Genomic DNA, 21,081 nt, shown 5'->3' with positions numbered 1-21,081 from the left:
GAAGTGAGAGACATGATTATGTTCATAATGAAAATAGTAACAATAGCTTTCTTCAACATCAAATGGTACACTGCACATATAACAGAAACAGTAGTGATTACAGTTATTTGTACAATACACAAGACACATTCTTCTGAATATGTCATTAATTTACAACAAAATTAATATAAGATGTTTACTGATTTCTATTTACATAATTTCACAAAGCATTTGTTGTTCTTCATATTAGTATGGTACTCTCCTAATGTGTAGAAAAGATGTTTTACTAAAGGATGTTTTACTAAAAATTTCTTAAGCTGATGTTTCAGTTTAATTGTAGGAAGAGCCATGACTGTACTAGGCAGTGCATTAGCTAACTTTATACCTGTGTACTGAGGCCCCTTTTCTTAAAGTGCTGTTCTGTGGCTGACAATGTAAAATCTTTCTTTATTTCTAGTGACAAGCAATATGGATTTTATAATGTATGTGTTTATAGCAGTTAACACCCCTGTTTTTTGGAAACAAGTTGCAACAATATTCCCTATTTTTGCTCCACAGATTATTCTCACACCCCTTTTTTTAATAATGAGTAACTTATCTAGATTAGCTTTGTCTCCCAAATTTCAATATCATAGTTCAAGTGAGAGGGTAAAACAGCATAGTATGCAGCCTTTAGGACTACAGTGTCTTTGCAGAACTTGCTAATAGTACTGATTGCAAATTTCTTTTTTGACAACTTAGTTGCTAGGGAGTCAATATGTGTGTCCCATTCCAGGTTGCTTTGGATTGTTAGGCCAAGGAATTTTACACTAGACACTATCTTTACCAATTCATTGCCAGTGTATAATTTAATTTCATTATTCAAACTTCTTTTGTTGAACTCCATCAAACACATTTTACTGGTGCTTACATATAACTGGCTTTCATTAAAAAACTGAACAATTTCTTTTGTCACATTATTACACTCAGCTTCTAGTTCATTACATGATTCCTTTTTACACACAATGGATGTGTGATCAGCATACAGAACAATTTTGGAATTTATAGTACAGTATTTAATATCATTTACATAGATCAAGAAGAGAATGAGGCCCAACACCAAGCCCTGGGGCATGCCATATTTTATGTAAGTTTCATTGTAAATGTAAATGTGTGCTAATGTGTTGTAAATGGACGACACCCATACAATATTTATTGTTCCATGGATGAATAAATAAATAAATAAATAAATAAAAATAAAGATCTCTGATTTGTAGACACCACTTTCTGTTTTAAGCAGAACAAACTGTTTTCTGTTGCTCATATAACACTTTATTAAGTCATAAGCAGCGCCTCTAATGCCTATGTTCTGTAGCTTGTCTAATAGGATGTCAACATTCTTACAGTCAAAGGCTTTTTTCAGGTCTAGGTATACACCCGCCAAATGTTCCTTGCTTTTGGTACCCCCTAACACCTCTTCAATTAGTTGAGCAGCTGCATTGCTAGTTGATTTACCTTTTAGGAATCCATTTTGATTTTCAAACATCAGGTTGTGTTTGTTAAGAAAGTTTATAATCCTGTTGTATATAACTTTCTCAACTATTTTGGAAAAGACAGGAAGGATCAAGACTAGTTTGTAGTTTTCTCTTTTGTTATTGTCACCTTTTTTTAAAAAAGGGTGTTACCTATGCTATTTTTAGTCTGTCTGGAAAGGTGCTTGATTCTATTATATTGTTGACTGCCACAGACAGAAGTACAGAGACATTTTGGCTACAGGCTTTTAAAACATTAATATTTAGGCCATCATGCCCAGCTGAATTGGAGGATTTTAGAGAGTTAATGATGTCCATTATTTCTGCACAGTTTGTGGGGGCTAGATATATACTATGGCACTGCATACTGCATGTAGTGCATGTTTTTATGTTTGCCATTGATGGCTTCCACTACGGAAGAAAAATATTAATTAAAAATATTTACAATTTCCAGTTGGTCTTGTTTGAGCATGCCATTGTGGTTCATAGTAAAGTCGATACAGGATTTGTCATTGCAGGTTCTAAAGCTGTTTATGAAAACGAAATGGAGGTAAGCAGGAAATGTGGCCATACAAATGGATGGTAGTTGGGCTAAGGAAGTTCTATGCTGGATTCCAAAATATGATAAGCAACTGAAACAATGACCTCAAAAACAATCAGTTAAATAATGAGTCAGTGACCTAATTGACAGTGGGGTGACAACCTTAGAAAACATGTGGAGGTGATGTGGATGTGTATAGGTAAAGTACATAATACAAAGAAAAGTCTAGGGGAAGGCTTTATCTAGCAGTGGATGTCAGATGGCCGATGATGCTAATGATTATGATACTAATGATGATGATGATGATTCCCAAGCAAAAAATGACTGAAAGAACAGCAAACAGTGCCTTTCAAGCTTACCAATATTAGCTTCATACAAATAATGTAAAAGTTAACCCTAGGAAAAAATATAAAATTTGAATATGTCAGCAGCAATTATTAAACCATTTATGGTTACAATATAGTTTTAAATGGATAAAGAATAGAAGTTGTAGCAAGTATATTTTTCCATGAATAACCATAGATACAGACTGTTCTGGAAGCAACACATGTCCATCATTAGGTAAACTTTTAAATGTGTTTGCTTTGACCCAAGGACCTTAACCACCAGCTGTGGTGAAGAGTATGTAAAAATTACCTGCTCTGCATACAATAATTTTGTTATACTTTATGGAATATATCATTGTGATGTCCATAAGTCAGACCTTTAAGATGTGATTAGAAAAAAAAAACTGTGGAGTACATATAATGACAAAATAAGATAGACTCTTTATGAGTATATGAGGATATTTTGCATACTGAGTATATCTTAAAATATATTCTGGATATGAAGGTTGATATTAGGCAGTTAAAAGCAAATTTTACACTGATATATATGAAAGACAACGTGTCAATTTATTAGGAAAACTAAAATGTTGAATTCCGACAAGTTTATTCTGCAGAATAAAGTAAAAGCCATCAGCAAATGAAGCTACTTGAGATATGACATAAGAAACTCCTGGTAAACTGTTTATTCAATGTTTCAGAGTATGTGGAAGCATGAAGGAAATGACATTCTTCATGCAATAATTATCACAGTGTCTAGACGAGAGTGATATAGTGTATTGTTAGTGTTTTAGCTAAAGCAGAACACAAAAAATCTCCCATGCCAAATCCACTTCTGGAGCACATTAACCACACTCTCCCTCAGGGCGTTGACTACCTTTCATTGTAACCTGCTTTGAGAAACATTCTTTCCAAAATCCTTTCCAACTCTCCCAAAGTGGTAATCCACAGCCCACTCAACATAAGGAATATCCTGGCACCTAGTGTATCCTTATACCTTGCATACTCACAGTTCCTTGCCACACAAGACCTGCCATATGCAATCACCCACCACATTCTATTCCAGTTCTGTTTCAGATAACTTCTACTTAATCAGAGGCTTCAAAATCCAAGCCATCTGGAATACGGAACCAACACTCTCCCTCACCCATCCAATGCCACCCCCTCCTCCCTCCCAGCTTCTCTGATTTGCATAGACAGGAAATGCCCATACAACGCATTCCTTGACCTCACAATACTTCTGAAAGCAGTCTTCAGTATCTCCTGTACCATAACGACTTCCTTCCTTATCCCTCCTTCCATTTCTGTACACTGACAGTGTTCTCTCCACTGGCTTCCTATTCCTCTATTCTGTATCCCCACCCCATAGCCTCTCCAAACCACTTTTCCATTTCATTGTGAACCATATGCGAATCCCCTCACATGTACCAGGGAGCTTCACTGTTCTCAAATTTCCATCCCATTCCCTAGTTTGCTCTGTTGCTTAGCTTTCACACTCCCATCCTTTCAAACCCCCTCCATGCCCCCTTCCCCAGCCCATCATTGTTTCTCTCACCCATTTCACCAATGAAACCCATCAATCTCAGTGCTGTGACAATGTATGCACTGTGGAAGAATGTCATCATAAAACTTTGCAACAATTTCATTACATTGTCAACCTATGTTTGCATATGCTGATATACATCCACCTGAGAATAAAACATTCTAAAGTAAATATTCTCTTAACTACTTCTCTACAACCTCTGACTTGGGAAAGTACCAAGTATTTTAGTACCATGAAGCAACACACACATTTTTCAACTAAAATTACATCATGACAAACATTCTAGAACCTTGAGTCAAGTTATTCATTACAAAATATTAATGCTACTTGTAATCAGCATCAATTTTTCCCTTTATGGTCTACATCCACTGCCATTACAATTAATATTTCTTTAAAAAGTGGTTTATAATTTGTCAACACATGTTTTACAATTCTTTTGCAGTTTGGGTGTATGGAAATTTGTGTGTCTTGTGCATAAGCATCTGTTCTCTATTTGGATCATTGCTGGCACCACTTCAGAAAACCAAACTCTACAATACTGCACTTACAATTCTTATTGGCCTTGCTGTTGGATCACTTTCAGGAAGTTCAGCTTTCCATCTGATACCACAGGTATTTAAATAAAAATTCTATTTGTGGTGATGTACACATATCTCCAGAACTGATCTGTGAAAGAGTTAAAAACTTTAAGAAAATGTTGCTATGCTACAATCTTATGAGTTCTCTTAAAAAGGAGGATTTATGAGCTATTGGTAAGTAATAGCTAAAATAGCTAATGTGTTAAGTATATACAGGGTGTTTGTTTTAACTTGAGAGAACTAAATATCTCGAAAATAAGGCATAGCATGAAAAAATGTTCTAGGTGAAAAGGGTACATTTATCTGTGATACAATTGCCACCTCCTAACCCTCTTCCCCCCCTTCCCCCCACCTGAGTGGGTGGGACCAACATTGTATTTTCAAATTCAGATTCTACACAAAAAAAGTGTGAGATTTACTCAAACCATTGTTTTCCATTCATGGCAGATGGTGCTGTAATCAGCAGATATCAAGTGTGCCTGATTTTGCAATTAAGAACCAATTTCATTTATTATGTAAATGTAAACCTTTGTGTTCTAGCAGTTGATATTTATGTTCAAAATTTACTTTAGTGTTGCAAATTTGATTGTACAGTACAATATGGTTAGCTGTGTCAATATGTGGTTAGAAACCAAATTTATCATGACCAAAGAGCACTGACATGGATGTAACAGTTTTGTGTTCCCATTGGGATGCTTGATATTGGTGGGTCCCTTTACTTCTCACCATTGAGGTGATAGATTTCAATGAATATCCATGGCAGGGAGCACCTGTCACTATCACTTCATGGACATTTTATCTCATTACGGTGGTTGTGGTTGTATTCCACCAGTATCTATCTAGTGGCCAGTGTGAGAGTTACATTGGATGGAAACACACACTGAAATCAGTCATCCTAATGTCGGGTACAAGGGCAGCCACCAAAATAAGCATTCTGATGGTTTGGTGACTCGTCACAATAAGGAACAGGAAACTATGTTACAATACAAGTAGTTTATCTGCCAGAAACGTCAATGTTTACCCATATTATTTGTACTGTACAGTAACATTTTCAACACTCAGGTAACATTTGAACATCAGTATCAACCATTACAACACAAAGTTTTACATTTACATAATAAGTGAATCAAATGAGTTGTATCTTAATTGCAAAATCAGGCACACTTGATGTCTGTTGATTGAAGTTTCATCTACAAAAAATGTAAAACAATGGTTTGAGTAAACCATAAATATTTTTTGGCATAGAATCCAAATACAAAGCTGACCCTGCCCACACAGGAGGGATTGTTAGGAGGTGGCCAGCTGTAGCACAGCCAGGTGCCCTCTTTTTTATTATTAGTTTTGCACCTTGAATATGTTTTTGTACAGTGCATCATTTTCAAGATATTCAGTTGTCTCATGTTAAAACAAACACCATGTAGGCAGATAAACAATTATTAACAGCTGATATCAATTAAAGTGCTATATTATGCTTATAAAATCTTATATAATCTGTATGATATTATATCCAACATTTATTAGTATTTAATTACAAATGTGCCTTATACTTTATATGTGTGGAATTTATTTTTGACTTATAAAGTTTGTTTGTATATAACATTTGAAGCAGTTTATTTGGTGACATGAAAAAAGATCTTGTTTACTTCATTAACATGAATGAGGGCCACACAGAGCTGGCCTTGTGAAAAGCAACTAACACTAAGGTCCACACCTCCAACACACAGCATCTGGCCTTGTGCTTTGCTTATCACTATAGCATAATATAAGCTGGTTGGGAAAAATACATATTTAAAGAGAAATGGTAAACTATTAAGAATAAGAGATATTTGGGGTCGAAAAACTTGATTGCCTGCATCTCTTCCCATCAGAATTTCCACTTCTATGGTCTTTTGTTGGAAAGAAGTAACTTTAAGCCTCTGTCAGTGAAAGGTTCTGAGTAGTAAGATAATGCATGATGCTCTCAATCAGAGTTATTTCACACCTCACTTTTGAAAGGAATTACGAAAGAATGAGTTAAAGACTGTTTTCTCAAGCCCCAGCAAGTCTGATCTCATGATCTTCATTGGATTCTTGAGACCGCGAAGTTCTTAGTTTTTAGCCATTCTGGTGTATTCAGAAAGTCTCATCAATTTTCTAGGCATTTTTATTTAAAAAATCAAAATGTAATGAGTAAGCACACAAATCCAAAAGCAAACTTAATAAATTTGTTTTTCCTATTGAAGACTATACATAAAAGCTAAAAAAACAGCGTAGCAATGTCATTAACCTTTTTATACGCAATGCAAAATCCATATACACTAACAAAGTAAACTCAGTGTTAGATTGTTTGTATTTGTATGTGTATTTCTATTTCTTTATTGGTCCTGTAAATCATGTTTAGGTACATATTTTGCACAAACGATGTAGGACAAGTAAATATCCTGTTTGCAGCATCCTGCATTCATATCCCACATATTTTGCTTTAATAATATTGATAATCTTTGTACGTATTCCATATTCTTTCAAGGTATGCAACATGATTTTCCTGTTAAGAGAGTCAAATGCCTTCTCAATATCAATATGCATAAGATAGAGTGTATTCTGCCATTCTGTGCTCTGCTCAGATATTATATATAAGGTGTTGACGAGATTGATACAACTTTGGTGTCCTCTGAACCCAGCTTGCTTTTTTGTAGTCATGTCTTCTCAGAATCCTAAATACCATTTAGCATTAATCTAAAGAGTAATTTACTTGGTACAGATGTGAGAGTGATGCCTCACCATTTATTACAGTTGGTGGTATCCCTTTTCTTCGGCAACTTAATAATCAGTTCCTCTTTTCAATCCTTTGGTAGCTTCTTTTCTGTCCATATCTTCTCAAACCATGGATGCAAGAGGTTTATGGTAAAATTAAAGTAATAAGAAAATTGTCTGTGCTTTGTAACATTTTTTGGTGGTTGTAATACTAAGATAAATGTTGTTGAGTAATTGATTACAACACAATACAATAAGATGTATCTGTCATGCTTCGAGATATACTGTGTCATGTATGGTATGCTCTTCTTCATCTTCATAGTGAGTATGCTGTGGATGTTCCTGTCTTCTCAGGTGACAACAACTGTGTTCACATGGTTGCAAGCATACATTCTTTTCCAATGAACACTCAGGCACACTGGAACACTAAATTATTTGATTGTACCCCATGTCTGATGCAATATGGAACAGAAGGTGAAACTTAGTAGTCGTAATCCCCACAATTTGCTACTTATATGGGAGCTAATAATCAATGAGTGACTTCACTTTGTTATGGCATACCTATTGTGCATAGAAATGGTATTTCATGGTATTAGTGTAATGTCTTCTGGAGGTGACTAATTTTTTTCAAGTGTTTTTCTGGCTGTTTTTTAACAAAAATTTTAGTTCTACATTACGGGTTCTCCATTTTGCTCTATTACACAATTGAGCAAATCATAATAGAAATTAAACAGAGGTAAGCATAATTCTCATCCAATTAAAGCACCTTGTCTATATTTGTGTCATACTATTTTTAAATATAATTTCTGCCATTGTTGTCGTTTATTACTTCAATAATTATTGTAGGAAAGTGTATGGCCCTCAAGAAGACTTTATAACATTGCATATTACAGTGCAACTAATTCAGTTTCATTTAAACTGCTAGATCCACAACTAGGATGTATATATTAACATCGGCAGTTACATATGGTGTTTACATCGTCTGCGTAAGTTACTGACATACCTCTCTTTGGGGCTGAAAAGAAAATGGTGATAAGATCTGAATGAAAGGCAGTTATCTAAAATTATGTTATGAGAAAAAGAATATTTTAATCCAATCTTGACTTTACTTTAGTAACAATGTGAATTCTTGCTTCAACTCAAACAGACCAGTGAAAAGTTAGGAGGGTGGATTATTGATGACTGAAGACCAACTTAGAAGATGGGGAAAACATTTTTCCTCTGTTCTTAATAGAGAGCAACCTGAAGAGGGGTGAGACAATGGAATGTGCCAGATGCCAATGACAGAACCAATGTAAACATATCAGCTAAGGCTGAAATCAAAATTTCCTGTGTAAGGGAAATGCAATATTGCATGCCCATTTTGATGTCTCACACATAATATGACTTTAATTGTTTCTGGGTCATTTTGAAGTGTATGGGACATTTGTGTAGAGTGGCCCACACACATTGTATCAGGTTTAGGTGCTCCAAGGTAGATGGAGGAACTGTGACAGTGGAAACAAAATTAGTGACATACAAATAAACACTTTATTGTTATTGTCCTGTGATACTTAGCTAGTGTAGTACAGTAACTTGTTGGATGTGCTTGTGGACAGATACAACTAAGCAGTGGCCTGTTAAGGCATGCATTACTGAATACAATGTCAACAAGACTATGTCTGTCTTCGGCGCCACACTGCCAATCACTGTAGTAAACACTTGTCCCTATGTGAAGGCTATAGGTGACTCCACATGTCCACTTGTAGACTAAGTCTTGCAGGCCGATCTCCACTATGAACTGTAGCTACAACCAGCAACCCTGAAACTCCGGACAAGAACTGTTGACTGTCATATGCCAACACTGAACATAACAGCCCCCCTCCACCCACCCCCCACCCCCGACACTCCCCGCCAGTTACTTCCTATGTTCCTGTGGCTGCCACTTATCACAATGCAGAAGTCCATTGCGTTGGTGGTGGCATAGAGATTGCTGATCGGGCAGTGTTTGCGGTTGGCAGCAAACTTCAAAGTTCCACCCATGACACTAGTCAGAAACAGTCTCAGTGTGCCAGCTCTGACTGAGTCTGGTGGTGAGAACACAACACATTTCTTTGCCACTGTATTTAAAGGTTCTGTTCCATATGCCCATGTATTCCTGTGTCAGAAAACACAGCCTTTTGCTATGACAATGAAAATACACTGCTGGCCATGAAATTGCAACACCATGAATGTGGTGCACAACAAATGTCAATTTGGATTGAAGTATACTATGTGCTTAGCTATGACAATGATTTGCAATTTAGTGCAACTGTACCAGTGATTTGAAGTAATGCTACCTACATGTTGTATATAAGGGAAGATTATGCAGCATATTTCTCATTCTGAAATAAAATTTAAATGTCTGTTGTTTATGAGAAGATTGTGTCATGTTTGATGTAAGAAGGAGAAATGTCTACCAGCACATCTTAAAAATCAACACTGACAGAATGATGTCCTGTCAAAACTGTGGTTTATCATTTCACTACCCTGCTTCTCACATTGGTCAGGGTCCTCTGACTGTCATGTGAATGTGGATCGAACAGGCTCAGGAGGACTTTACTCAATGCTACACATGATTGCAGTCACCCTTATGATTATTGCTCAGGAGAACAGACATATTGTTTGCTCAGCCACATAGGATCATGCAGCCGCATCATATACCTCAAGTCAGAAAACAGGCTTATTTGTAGCAAGAAACATATCCACTCAACAATGTGATGGTGCATAGTGCACTGAGGATTCTCAGCACGATGTCCATTGTTGACAGTTCCCTTCATGTGACAGTAGAGAAAGACATGCTGACAGTGATGTGTGCAATGACAAAGTTGGACACAGGAGTGATACCATGCCATCTTTACAGATAAATCACAGTTCTGTGTGCAGCATCACAATAGCTGTATCCATGGGTGGAGACTTTAAAGAGAAAAAATGTTAGTAGACCACATTCATCTTCATTACAGGAAACGATATTGTGCATATACAGTATGGTAGAAAGAATACATGATTAAGTTTTTAGGTGATTTTGGAGCTATACAGGGTGTGGCATTTTGTTCATAGAGCTGAACCCTCTGACAGTAACAAAAGCTCTAACCCGAATAGCCAGCAGGTTGTACTGAGCTTGTATGAAATTGGTACATCATTCCATGATGGTGCTGCAGTTTTAATGGCCAAAAACTCAGTATAATAAAAAAATTACATTTCATTGCAAGGTGTACACATATCTCTTATTGAAATTCCCCAAATATATTACTTAATGCTGTGGTGATATTTTGAATCATGCACAGCTAGCTGTTTGAACCATTAAAATCAATACATTTAACATATGGTATTTTCTGAATTCCTCTGAGCACAATTTTTCCTTATTTTTAGAAAGTAAAAAAACAATTCAGTATGTTTTGAATATTCAGGAAAGTAAAACCAATAAGGCAGAGCCACATTGTTCCTTTCCAGGGATGTGAGTACAAAATGTGAGGACACCAACACCTGTGGCTATCACTATAAAAGGCATTCTTAGAATTTTCAGATTTTGTTGCATTACTTTAACATAGCGATTGGTGAATGAAGCCATGACTTACCACATACACCACACAACAGTTCACATGGTTCAGAGGTAAGTATCCCTTATGCCAGTTTCTTAGAATGAATAGTGTGCATCTTGGAGGTTGGCAAAAGACCATCAGACCCAAAAATTTCCTGTTAATCTGTTTTATATTTCCACAATAACTTTACTGTCTGGTTGTTGTGGTAAGATATGGCTGACTTCACTGTAGTACACAAATTTATAAAATTTTAAATGTTATGTTCAAATCTTGTAGCCAGATGTCTTTAATAGAAGGTGTTTTTACTCTATGCTTGTACCTGATCCCCAGCAACACTTGTGGCTGGTTTTACTGTCTTACTCTGCATCAGCATAAGAGCAGTACAGTTCATATTCACTGATTGATGCTCTCAGTGACAGAAATAACAGATTGTGATGTTCTCAGTTTATGAGCATAATGTCGAAATTTAATGCCAAACCAAATTGTGTATCAATTAGATAGCTTTGTTTATTTCCATTGCTGTATAGTGTTCCTGAGTGTGAAATATTTCAGATCTCAACTCTCTTATGTAGTTCCAGACATCAGAACAACACAAGTGTTTGAACAAACATGTGACACTGTCAAACAGATAGAGTGTAAAAATAAATTATCAGCACCTAATAGCAAACTTGTATGTGTTTAGGAGTTGTATATTTAATACAGCTGTGGATACTGTTTCATGTTGCTGGGTGTAAAGGAGGCTGTTACAACTGACGTGAGAAAATTGTCAACAATGTGTTCTGTAACTAATTTCTATCACACATAGATTGTTGCATTTCATTCATTGCTATTACATGTGTTACTTTTTCTACCCCACACTCACTAATGAGCAGCCAAGTCTAAAGCTGGCTACTGTAAACAGTGAGCTGTTTGATTAGCTACTATCATATACACTAACCAGCAGTCAATCACACATCACAGTCAGTGCAAGTCTTCACAGAGTATTTTACTGAATGAATTGCAGAGAATTTCTATGAATAGAGATTGCAGTTTTAGTGTTATATATTTTTCTTCAACTGTAACATATTAAGCAAAATATCAAACTTAGAAATAAAATGATTACTGTTTCACCTGGTAAGTGGTTTCATAAGCAATTAGCACAATGTGCAGTTACTTAAAAACCGTCTTGATTGCAAATTTTTTTTTATTCATATGACCGGTTTCGGTTCATTCAGAACCATCACGTATGTGACGTAGCATGTGAAAATTGCTGGATTTGGATGGGTTACTCCTGTAACTGAAATATCAGATCTGAAGATGGTTCTGAATGAACCGAAACCGATCATATGAATAAAAAAAAAAATTACAATCAAGATTGTTTTTAAGTAACATTATAAAATCACTGATTGCTGTTATCCCACAAGACATTATGTCTGTTTTTGCAAACAATGTGCAGCAATTGTTAAATTCTCATAACTCAAGAACTGCTACGAAGAGAACTAGGGCCTGTGATGCACCTCCAGATAAATATCACTGTTGCGTCACTGTCTCAATTATGTATGTTAGTTATCATCCAGTGTTCAAATACTTCATAAACTATACAAAACTAAAGCTATCTTCAACTCTTAAGTTTGGTTTGAACACCACAGTGCTTTACTAGGTTGGTCCTATTGAAAGGGCATGGCCGGCTTCCTTTCCCATCCTTTCCTATTCCGATGGGACCGATGACCTCACTGTTTGGTCCCCTCCCCTCAAACCAACCAAGCAACCTATTAGAGGTGAAATTCCCCTCCCTTCCTCCAACTTTCAGACTGATTTATCCTATCAGTTTTGAGTGCTGTGTAGCACACTAAATTCTTAATAACTGTATATATAAATCACAATACTAATATCAATGGAAATAACATTCATGTATGAATGTTAAAAAGTTATTCTTCACTATAATGGCAGTGTTTCAGCCAGTGAATGGAATCTTGGATAGATGTAGGATTCACAAATTTTTGCTTCACCTAGAAAAATCCCAGTAAATTTCTTGTTACTTCTTAATTCTTTCATCAATGATAAATTACATCTGTCAGATGATTTATTTATTTATGTATTTACTTACATTTTTTGCATGTAGGCCATCAAGCTGATGACTAGCAAACATAATACATAGATACAGTGGTGGTACATACATTCATCTTAATATTCTAATTATATTATGTGTTCCAACAAGGAGCATGTAGATTAGAATTCACTGAGTAAATATAATCATTCATTTTCTAGGAAGTCTTTTAACTTTCTGTGGAACAGCTTTGGTTTACAAGTTTTCAAAGCATGTGTCAGCTTGTTGAACCATATCTGCCCATTAATATAAGGGCTATTGTCAGTTATTTTTGCCTGAAGTAGTTACCCTTACTTCTAGTATCATAATTATCTGTATCACTGCACTTATTTACTTTGTTTTTTTTTAGTATAAGTATAATAAGTTTATATAAATACAAGGAATATACTGTTAGATACGGTATTTATGTAGGACAAAGGTTTCATGACAGGATCCTCTGGACTTATGTCCCTGCATTAACACAATGGCTGTTTTCTGTAATACTAATATTCTGTTCATATTCATGTCTGTTGCACAACCCCACAGTTCAAAACCATAATTAAGAAATAGATAAACTATTCCATATAAAACAATTTTTAGTGTTTGACTTGAGGCTATTTTTTCCAACTGACTTATTAGATAAAAGCTACTGCTGCTTTTCTCATGTGCAGAAGTAGTGCAGTTTACCCAAAGGAGATTTTTGTCCAGGTGGACACCAAGAAATTTAATGTTATCTGTTTCTTCTGATGTAATACCACAAATATTCTTTATTTCAGCCTCATGAAAATCAGTTGTTTTAAATGTTAGTAGCTGGGATTTACTGATGTTGGTGTTTAGAGCCTCGTGTAGAAAATGTGTGGTTACTTATGTCACACCCTTAGTTACAGCTGAGTGTAATACCTCCAAGTTTTTTCATAAAATAAGAGGGAGATGTGTCATCAGAGTAGGTTACTAGATGTGAGTTGAAGGGTTGTGTCATTTCATTGACGTAAACCAAAAAGAGAAAGGAACCAAGGATCAATTCCTGAAATACCCCCTGGATTATTATACCTCTAGAAGACTGGAAATCTTATTGTCTATTTTACATAAAAGTTTAGTACACTGTTTGTGATATGTCAAGTATGTGGCCAGTAGTTGTATAGATGATGTTGTAAGCCTTTAATTTCTTAATGAGCAACCCATGGTTGACTGAGTTGAAGGCTTTGGAAATATCTAAGAATATGCCTGCTGTCTTCATACCTTGATCTAGGGGGGTTTACACTTTATGGAGAAATACAGCAACTGCAGTAGTTGTGCAGTGATGTTCTTTGTAAAATCAGCAGAGAGCCGAGAAAGGATAACCATTTCATAAACCTAGCTAAAGGTAGGAATCAGTGATATTGCATGGTAGTTTGAAACCTCTTTTGTACTCCCCTTCTTATGCACTGGTTTAACAATGCTTATTGTTAGATTACTAGGATAAGTGCTTTCTCTAGTACTACAATTTATGAGGTATGTTAGTGGATTAACTATTTCTTTTATGTATTTTTTAACTACTGCACCCGACATACCATCCCATACAGCTGAATATTTGTTCTTTAATTTGAGGATGATCTAGCTTATATTATTTTCTTTCACCTCATCAGATTCAAAACTTACTGCTTGAGGGGAGTAATTCAGTATCTCTCAGTACATTTCTAAAGTGTGTGTTGGATTTCCTGTTGATGATATGAAATGTTTGTTAAAAAAGTTACATAATGCTTTTGGTTCTTTTATAATATTACAATCCTGTATAATGCATCAAAATACAAGATACAATTACAAAGAAGTCTGACCCTACAGTTTTCTGTTTACCATATATTCATTCATTGAGAAGACCAATTGGTTTGGATATCTGACTGTAGATAATTAACCAACTATGTCTTGTTAGTTTTCTGACCTTCAGTTTGGTTAAAACCTTTGTTATGGTCTCTGGTACTCTTACTTCTTGACATTAATGTTATCTAGTAATTCCTTCAGTTTCTTTATTTGTTGTTAAAAATACAGTTTCTTTTATAGTGCAGTTATCTTTTTTATGTACAGCATGTTATCGGTGACTGTGTACTGGGCATTCACAGTAATTCATTTATACTGTAATATTCCAGAATGGAGAAAGTTAATTTCCACTGCACTGGGAAACTTGGCTGCAAAGCAAATTACACAATCCAAGATTATTCTTCTACCTTTATGCACTAACTGAACCCCCTAAACCAGTTACTGAAGCACTCTGTATCTAGTTATATTATCTGCATCATTCGTATTAAATTACCTAATTTGCGTATTTATGTCTAAAACTATTGCTTGGGTGTACCTTATCTTCCCTCAGCACTTTTATTGGAGCAATTCTGTCCTATGAAAGTAAGTGAGAGTAGAAAAGAGGCGGGGGGAGGGAGGCGGGGTTGGAGACGGGTGGCTCACAGGGCACCAGGTGTGCTCGATAGGAAATCTGAGGGGGGGAGGGGGGAGGAGGCAGTAGGTGCACAGGACAAGGATGCAACCAGAGCTGATGAGTTTGTGCAGCACACAGTGATGGTAATACGGAGAAGTGGATTGGGAAGGGGAGATAGAACAGAGAAAGGGGAGCGTGTTAAGAAGATGGTACAGGTGTACAGGTACAGAATATTCCCCCCCCCCCCCCCCCCCCCCACACCCAGCAGGAATACAGAAAGAAGGACCCGTTGCAAGGATAACTCCTCAGCTCAATGTGCCACCTTCCATCTCTCTGATGGCTCCATTCATACTTCTATTTATATAAAGCCCAGTAACCATCAACAATACCTCGCAGCTGTCTTCCCTTACATGCCAAAACAATTGCTCTTGTGTAGGCTGGTCATCTGTGAATGGCATATGTGCAGTGATCAGAATCCCTTTGCCAAGGCCTCACAAACGCCTTCACAGACAGGTATTCTCACAAAATCTAGTCTATAGACAGCTTTCCTGTGCTGCATCCTCACACACCCCTAACCCTCCTACCATCCTCAAGAACTTGCTGCAAAGGAGCAGCCCTTCATCACATAATACCATTCTGGACTGGAGCAAGCGAACCATGTCCTTCACAGGGGCTTTGAGAGTCTATCATCATTCTCAGAAATGAGGGACATACTACCCACAATCCTTCCTACACCTCCTGAAGTGATATTATTTTGCTTAAACAACCTACACAATATTCTGGCCCATCCCTAGGTCTCCCCACTCCTAACCCCTTGTCACATCAGTCACATCCCTGCAGAAGACCTACAAGCAATACCTACCTGATTAACCTACCAAGAAAACCTACTCCATTCCTATTAGGCCTATCCTATCCCATCAGTGACCACGTAATATAATAGTTCTTCTGCAAGTTCTGCACAGCATTTTATGTGGGCATTACCACCAACCATGCGTCCACCCACTGAAGGGCCACTGAGTCCAAGAGCAGAATTGACCACCTAGTGGTGGAACATGCTGCTGAACACAATATGCTTGATTTCAATGGCTGCTTCACAACCAGTGCCATTTGGATCCTTTCATTCCATCACCAACTTTTGTAAACTATGTAATGGAAGTTATCCTTGCAACACATTCTTTGTTCCCATAATCCTCCTGGTCTTGGTCTCCACTAACCCCCAGTACCTACACCCTCTCCTCAAAAGTCTCCCCTTCATCTGATTTGACACCTCATCCCAATACACTTACCCATATCATCATCATCATCAACATGCTGCATTAACTCACCAGCTATGGTGCCTGTGTGCTGCATTGCCATCCCTTGCACCTGCTGCTTCTCTCTCCCACATTGCTTTCTTTTACACCTGCTGCCTCCCTTCAGAGTGTCAGCCACCCTCTCCAGCCCTCTCTTCTGCTCCCTGCCTCTTTTCTATCCTACTGACTCCACCTGACACAATGCCTCACCCCAGTCTACCTATTGAAGTGCAGTTCTTACATTGTATATTCGGATAACACATCGTAGCTGTGTGTGTGTGTGTGTGTGTGTGTGTGTGTGTGTGTGCATGCACACACATGAACTCTGCCTCAAAAAAGGGTTTATCTGAGAGTTAGTGAAGTTTTCATTCTTTCTTCCATGTCTTTCAACAAGTCAAGGCTTCCACTATTCAATGGGTTATTCCCTTCACTCCTAAATTACATACATTCTGCAAGAATTTTCCACATCATATTTAAAATAGGAACTGTTTATGTTTGATCAGGTTGGAAACATTATAATTCAAAATGTATATTGTTAGTGTAATTAACTGATACAGTGTGCATCCTACCAATGTACATCCACTTTTTATTCATGGAACATAATATAAAATTTTAAAAAATAAATAGAGAATAGCATTCCTAATAACCTAAAGATAAATAACAAAAATTGTCAAGGAAAAAATTATTGGTGTCTGGAGGAAACAAAATATTTTGCAAATGTAATAGAGTTACAGACAACTGGCCACTGGACATGTGTTACCACCATGAAACGCAATAAAAATATCATGGATGCTAATTCACATAAAAACAAAATATGTTTTCAGTAATCAGTTCTGAAGTGCAATGGAGAAAACAGAACCAAGTACACTAGATGGAAAAATAAGACAGGATGTTGAAATAGTTGCCAAGAAAAACAATCAGTTGGAACTCTTTCCCACTACCCATGTACCATTATTGTCAAAATGCTGTTATTGACATCTTTGACAATAAATATAATATACTACTAATTACTGTCTTTTATAGTTCTGAAATCAGATTGTCAAATTATTGTGAACATAATGTACTCTCAGATAGTGTCCCACCTTGATAATAAAAGTACACTTAACAATTAAAGTTTGGTTTTCATAAATATTACTCATCTGAGACTGCCTGTTACACATTTATTCACCAAGCACAACAGGGTTTAAATAAAAATATAAAGAATTTGTATTTTATATGACTCTTCCATGCCATTTGATTGTTAAATCATGAAATTTTAGCTAGAAAACTGAGGTTGTGTGGAATGAAAATATAGGACAATGTTTAACAAAAGTAACACACAAATTGGTAGTAAAGAATTCATCTAGTAGATAATCTCCCTGTCTGGTGAAGTTATGAATGGACTGTCTCACATTATCATTAATGTTGAAAGTAAGTTAGGTTCTAATTATAGCCAAATTTTAAATTGGATAAGAGAACCCTTTCTGCCCTGTAGGTGAATTTGTTGGAGTAATTTTAAGAATTGTACATCTAATAATTTCACATCTGTAAGTGCTCAGCACATAAACATGTGTGTGTGTGCATGTTCAGTTTTCTTTTTGTAATATGTAAATCAAATCATTCAAAACAAAACCTGCTCTTGGGATGTCACCTATGATGTGCAGCATCAAAGGAAACATGATTTTACAAACAAAATATTGTTTAAATTTTAATTTTGTATGCCCAATTGGTAGGCAAACTGTTCTAGTATGATATTCGATTGTAGGATGTTTATCGTTAGCAACAGTAAAATGCCAAGAATACTCAGTCTTTCCAGTAGTGATTGAATTATGACTTAGCAAGCAGACATTGCATATATCATAGAAACATCACATTTTTTAAATTCCTACATCATACCTTCCAAGTAAATTTTTATATTCCTTATTGCTTTTTTCATGTGTTTCATGCTAAAATGTATTTCTCCAGATCAATCTGCCATATTTTAGCAAACTATGTGTAATTAAATACAAAATACATCATGTGTTTTGAAAGCTGTTACAGCTCTTACATATTCTGAATACATAACAGAATTTACTAAATACTTAATTCATCAGTTACACATTTTTCTCATTTCCTGAGGTGCTAATATAAGATGTGACACTATGGCGCATATCCATAATATGTAACACTATACTGCTGGCTCATCATTTACAGTCAAAAACTTATGATCAAACCTTCTTTTTAGATCTTCTGTTAACACAGAGACTTCTTTCTGTAAAGTAACTTCACTGTGTTTTTTTATATAAATATCTGTCTGCTGCTGACAAATGAGATGGTAGTATCATTTTTAAATATTAAGTATAATAAATACTCTAAAATGAACCCTGTGTTACTCCACATTCACCACTCTTATTTACTAAGAAATATTTTCTATCTTTGTGGTATAATATTTCTGCACACAGTTCAGTTGATAACCACAAAGATAAATGTTAAACAAGTTGATGACAAATCCACAAACACCATAATTCCTTTACTAACAAATTTTGGTACTGGTATATCATATCAAAGACTATGCACAAATTTTAAAATAGCAAATAGCCTAATTTATCGTAGGATTAATTATGATCCATGTTTGTACACATTAATAGTGCTTCATTGCTACATAATAATGTATCTCCTTTTTTCAGGCTTTTGAAGTTATGGGATCAGAGGATCATCCCCAGTACTTACACATTGCATTAACAGTGTGGTTGGGAATATGGGTATTCTTCCAGGTTGAAGTAATACTCAAAATTATAGAAAAGCACAAGGTTAGTTGTCTATTAGATGCAGGTTTATTACAAGGGCCTGTTATTTATTATATAGCCTCCTTGAACAAACAAACTATTAAAGTCTTAAAGACTCCAAGACAAATGTGCTTTAGAAGGCAGTTATCATTATGGTATTTAGATCCTAAAAGCAATACCTTCAAATATTCTTATAAAAATTTTAGTCATTTATGCCACCTAGCAGGCAAAAAAAATCAAAGGGCAATCTGTGAAAGTTTAAGTACTAGTTTCCTGATAGATTCAGATAGTAAAAGTAACTGAAAGTGTTCCCCAACACTTCTAGCCTGAATTCTGTAGCAAATTTTCCAACCAGTTGCACAGGCAACCAATACACTAAATTTTTTTAGATGAACAGTTAATCAGCAATATAAATGTTTATCCAGTGTCACTGGAGGCAGAGGTCCAATTTGGAGTGGATTGATGGCAGGGTCTGAGCAGGCACAGGGGGGGGGGGGGGGGGGGGCAGGGTGCAAAGGGGTTTAGTTGTTATTGGAATGTCCACCATTAGGTGCATTATGGAGCCCCTTAGGCAGATAGCAGCCAGGGCTCGAAAGAAAGCCAATGTGCAATCAGTATTCCTGCCAAGGGGCCTCAGGTGAGATGTGGAGGCAGCTTTGCCAGCGACTATTGAGCATGCAGAGTTCAGTGATCTGCAAGTTGTGGCTCAGCTTGGGTTCTGAGGCCATCCACAGTTTATACAGGTAGTTGGCTGAAGTGGAAAAGGCTGCTGGCCTCATGCATGGGGTGCAAGCAGAACTCACAATTTGCAGTATTGTTCCAAGAGTTGATTAGGGTCCTTTGGTTTAGAGCCAAGTGGAAGGTCTCAATCAAATGATTTGTTGACCCTGCAATGGTCTTGGCTGCTGATTTATAGAGCATCATTATCAGTTGGGGATTTGTAGGACTCCCTTGATAGATCAGGAGTGCACTACACAAAGGAAGCAGCTACTCATGTAGTAAAGTACTTGTGGAGTGCACATGAGAGTTTTTTAGGCTAGGCAGTAGTTTGAGGTACTCTGATGAACACTCACCAGTTGATATGCTGTAAGGGAAGTCAGACCACATTCAGAGTAAAGACCCTTCAACTGTCAAAATTTTATCAGTAAATTGTCAAAATATTTGTAAATAAGTTCCTGAATTTACTGCCCTCCAGGAAAGTTTTCAAGTTCAGATTATTCCTGGGACCAAGAACTGGCTGCCTGAAGAGGAAAGCTCAGAGATATTTAGCAAGCCATGGAACATGTATTGGAAAGACTGATTAGCGGCCCTAGTAGTGGGTGTGTTCATTGTAGTTGACAAATATATTGTCTCTATTGAGGTCAAACTCGAATGTGACAGTGAAGTTATTTGGTCATGTATAATAGGTGTAGGTGAAACCAAGTTAATTGTTGGGTGTTATTACCAGTCATCCAATTCTTCTGTGACAGTTCTGTAGTCATTCAAAGAAAGTCTATAGTCAGCGGCACATAAATAATCAGATCATGCAGTACTAGTTGGAGGCAACTTTAACCTACCGAGTACAGACTGGATTGTCTATGAATTCATTGCAGGGGTACAGATAGACAGTTGTCATTAAACTGTCTTGAGCAGCTAGTTCAGCAGACCACACACAATTATGTTAGACTTTGTAGCTACAAATAGGCCAGACCTTATCAACAAAGTCATTATAGAAATGGGTGTAGTGTTCATGATGTCGTTATAGCAATGATGATTACAAAAGTTATTAAATCAGTTAAGAAAGCTAGGAGAGTGTTCCTGCTAGA

At 36.5% G+C, this 21,081-nt stretch overlaps 1 protein-coding gene across 1 annotated transcript in view; it reads left to right on the top strand.

The window, feature by feature from the left end:
- LOC126299251 (metal cation symporter ZIP14-like) overlaps nt 1–21,081 on the top strand; it is a 142,841-nt gene that overhangs the window by 89,674 nt on the left and 32,086 nt on the right. Inside the window, exons 4-5 of the mRNA XM_049991046.1 lie at nt 4,340–4,509; nt 19,178–19,300. Coding sequence (XP_049847003.1) covers nt 4,340–4,509; nt 19,178–19,300 — 293 coding nt within the window. The remainder of the gene's footprint in view (nt 1–4,339; nt 4,510–19,177; nt 19,301–21,081) is intronic.

The sequence above is a fragment of the Schistocerca gregaria genome, chromosome X (assembly GCF_023897955.1).
Source record: "Schistocerca gregaria isolate iqSchGreg1 chromosome X, iqSchGreg1.2, whole genome shotgun sequence".
NCBI lineage: Eukaryota > Metazoa > Arthropoda > Insecta > Orthoptera > Acrididae > Schistocerca > Schistocerca gregaria.
This window is presented reverse-complemented; position numbering and strand designations above follow the sequence as displayed.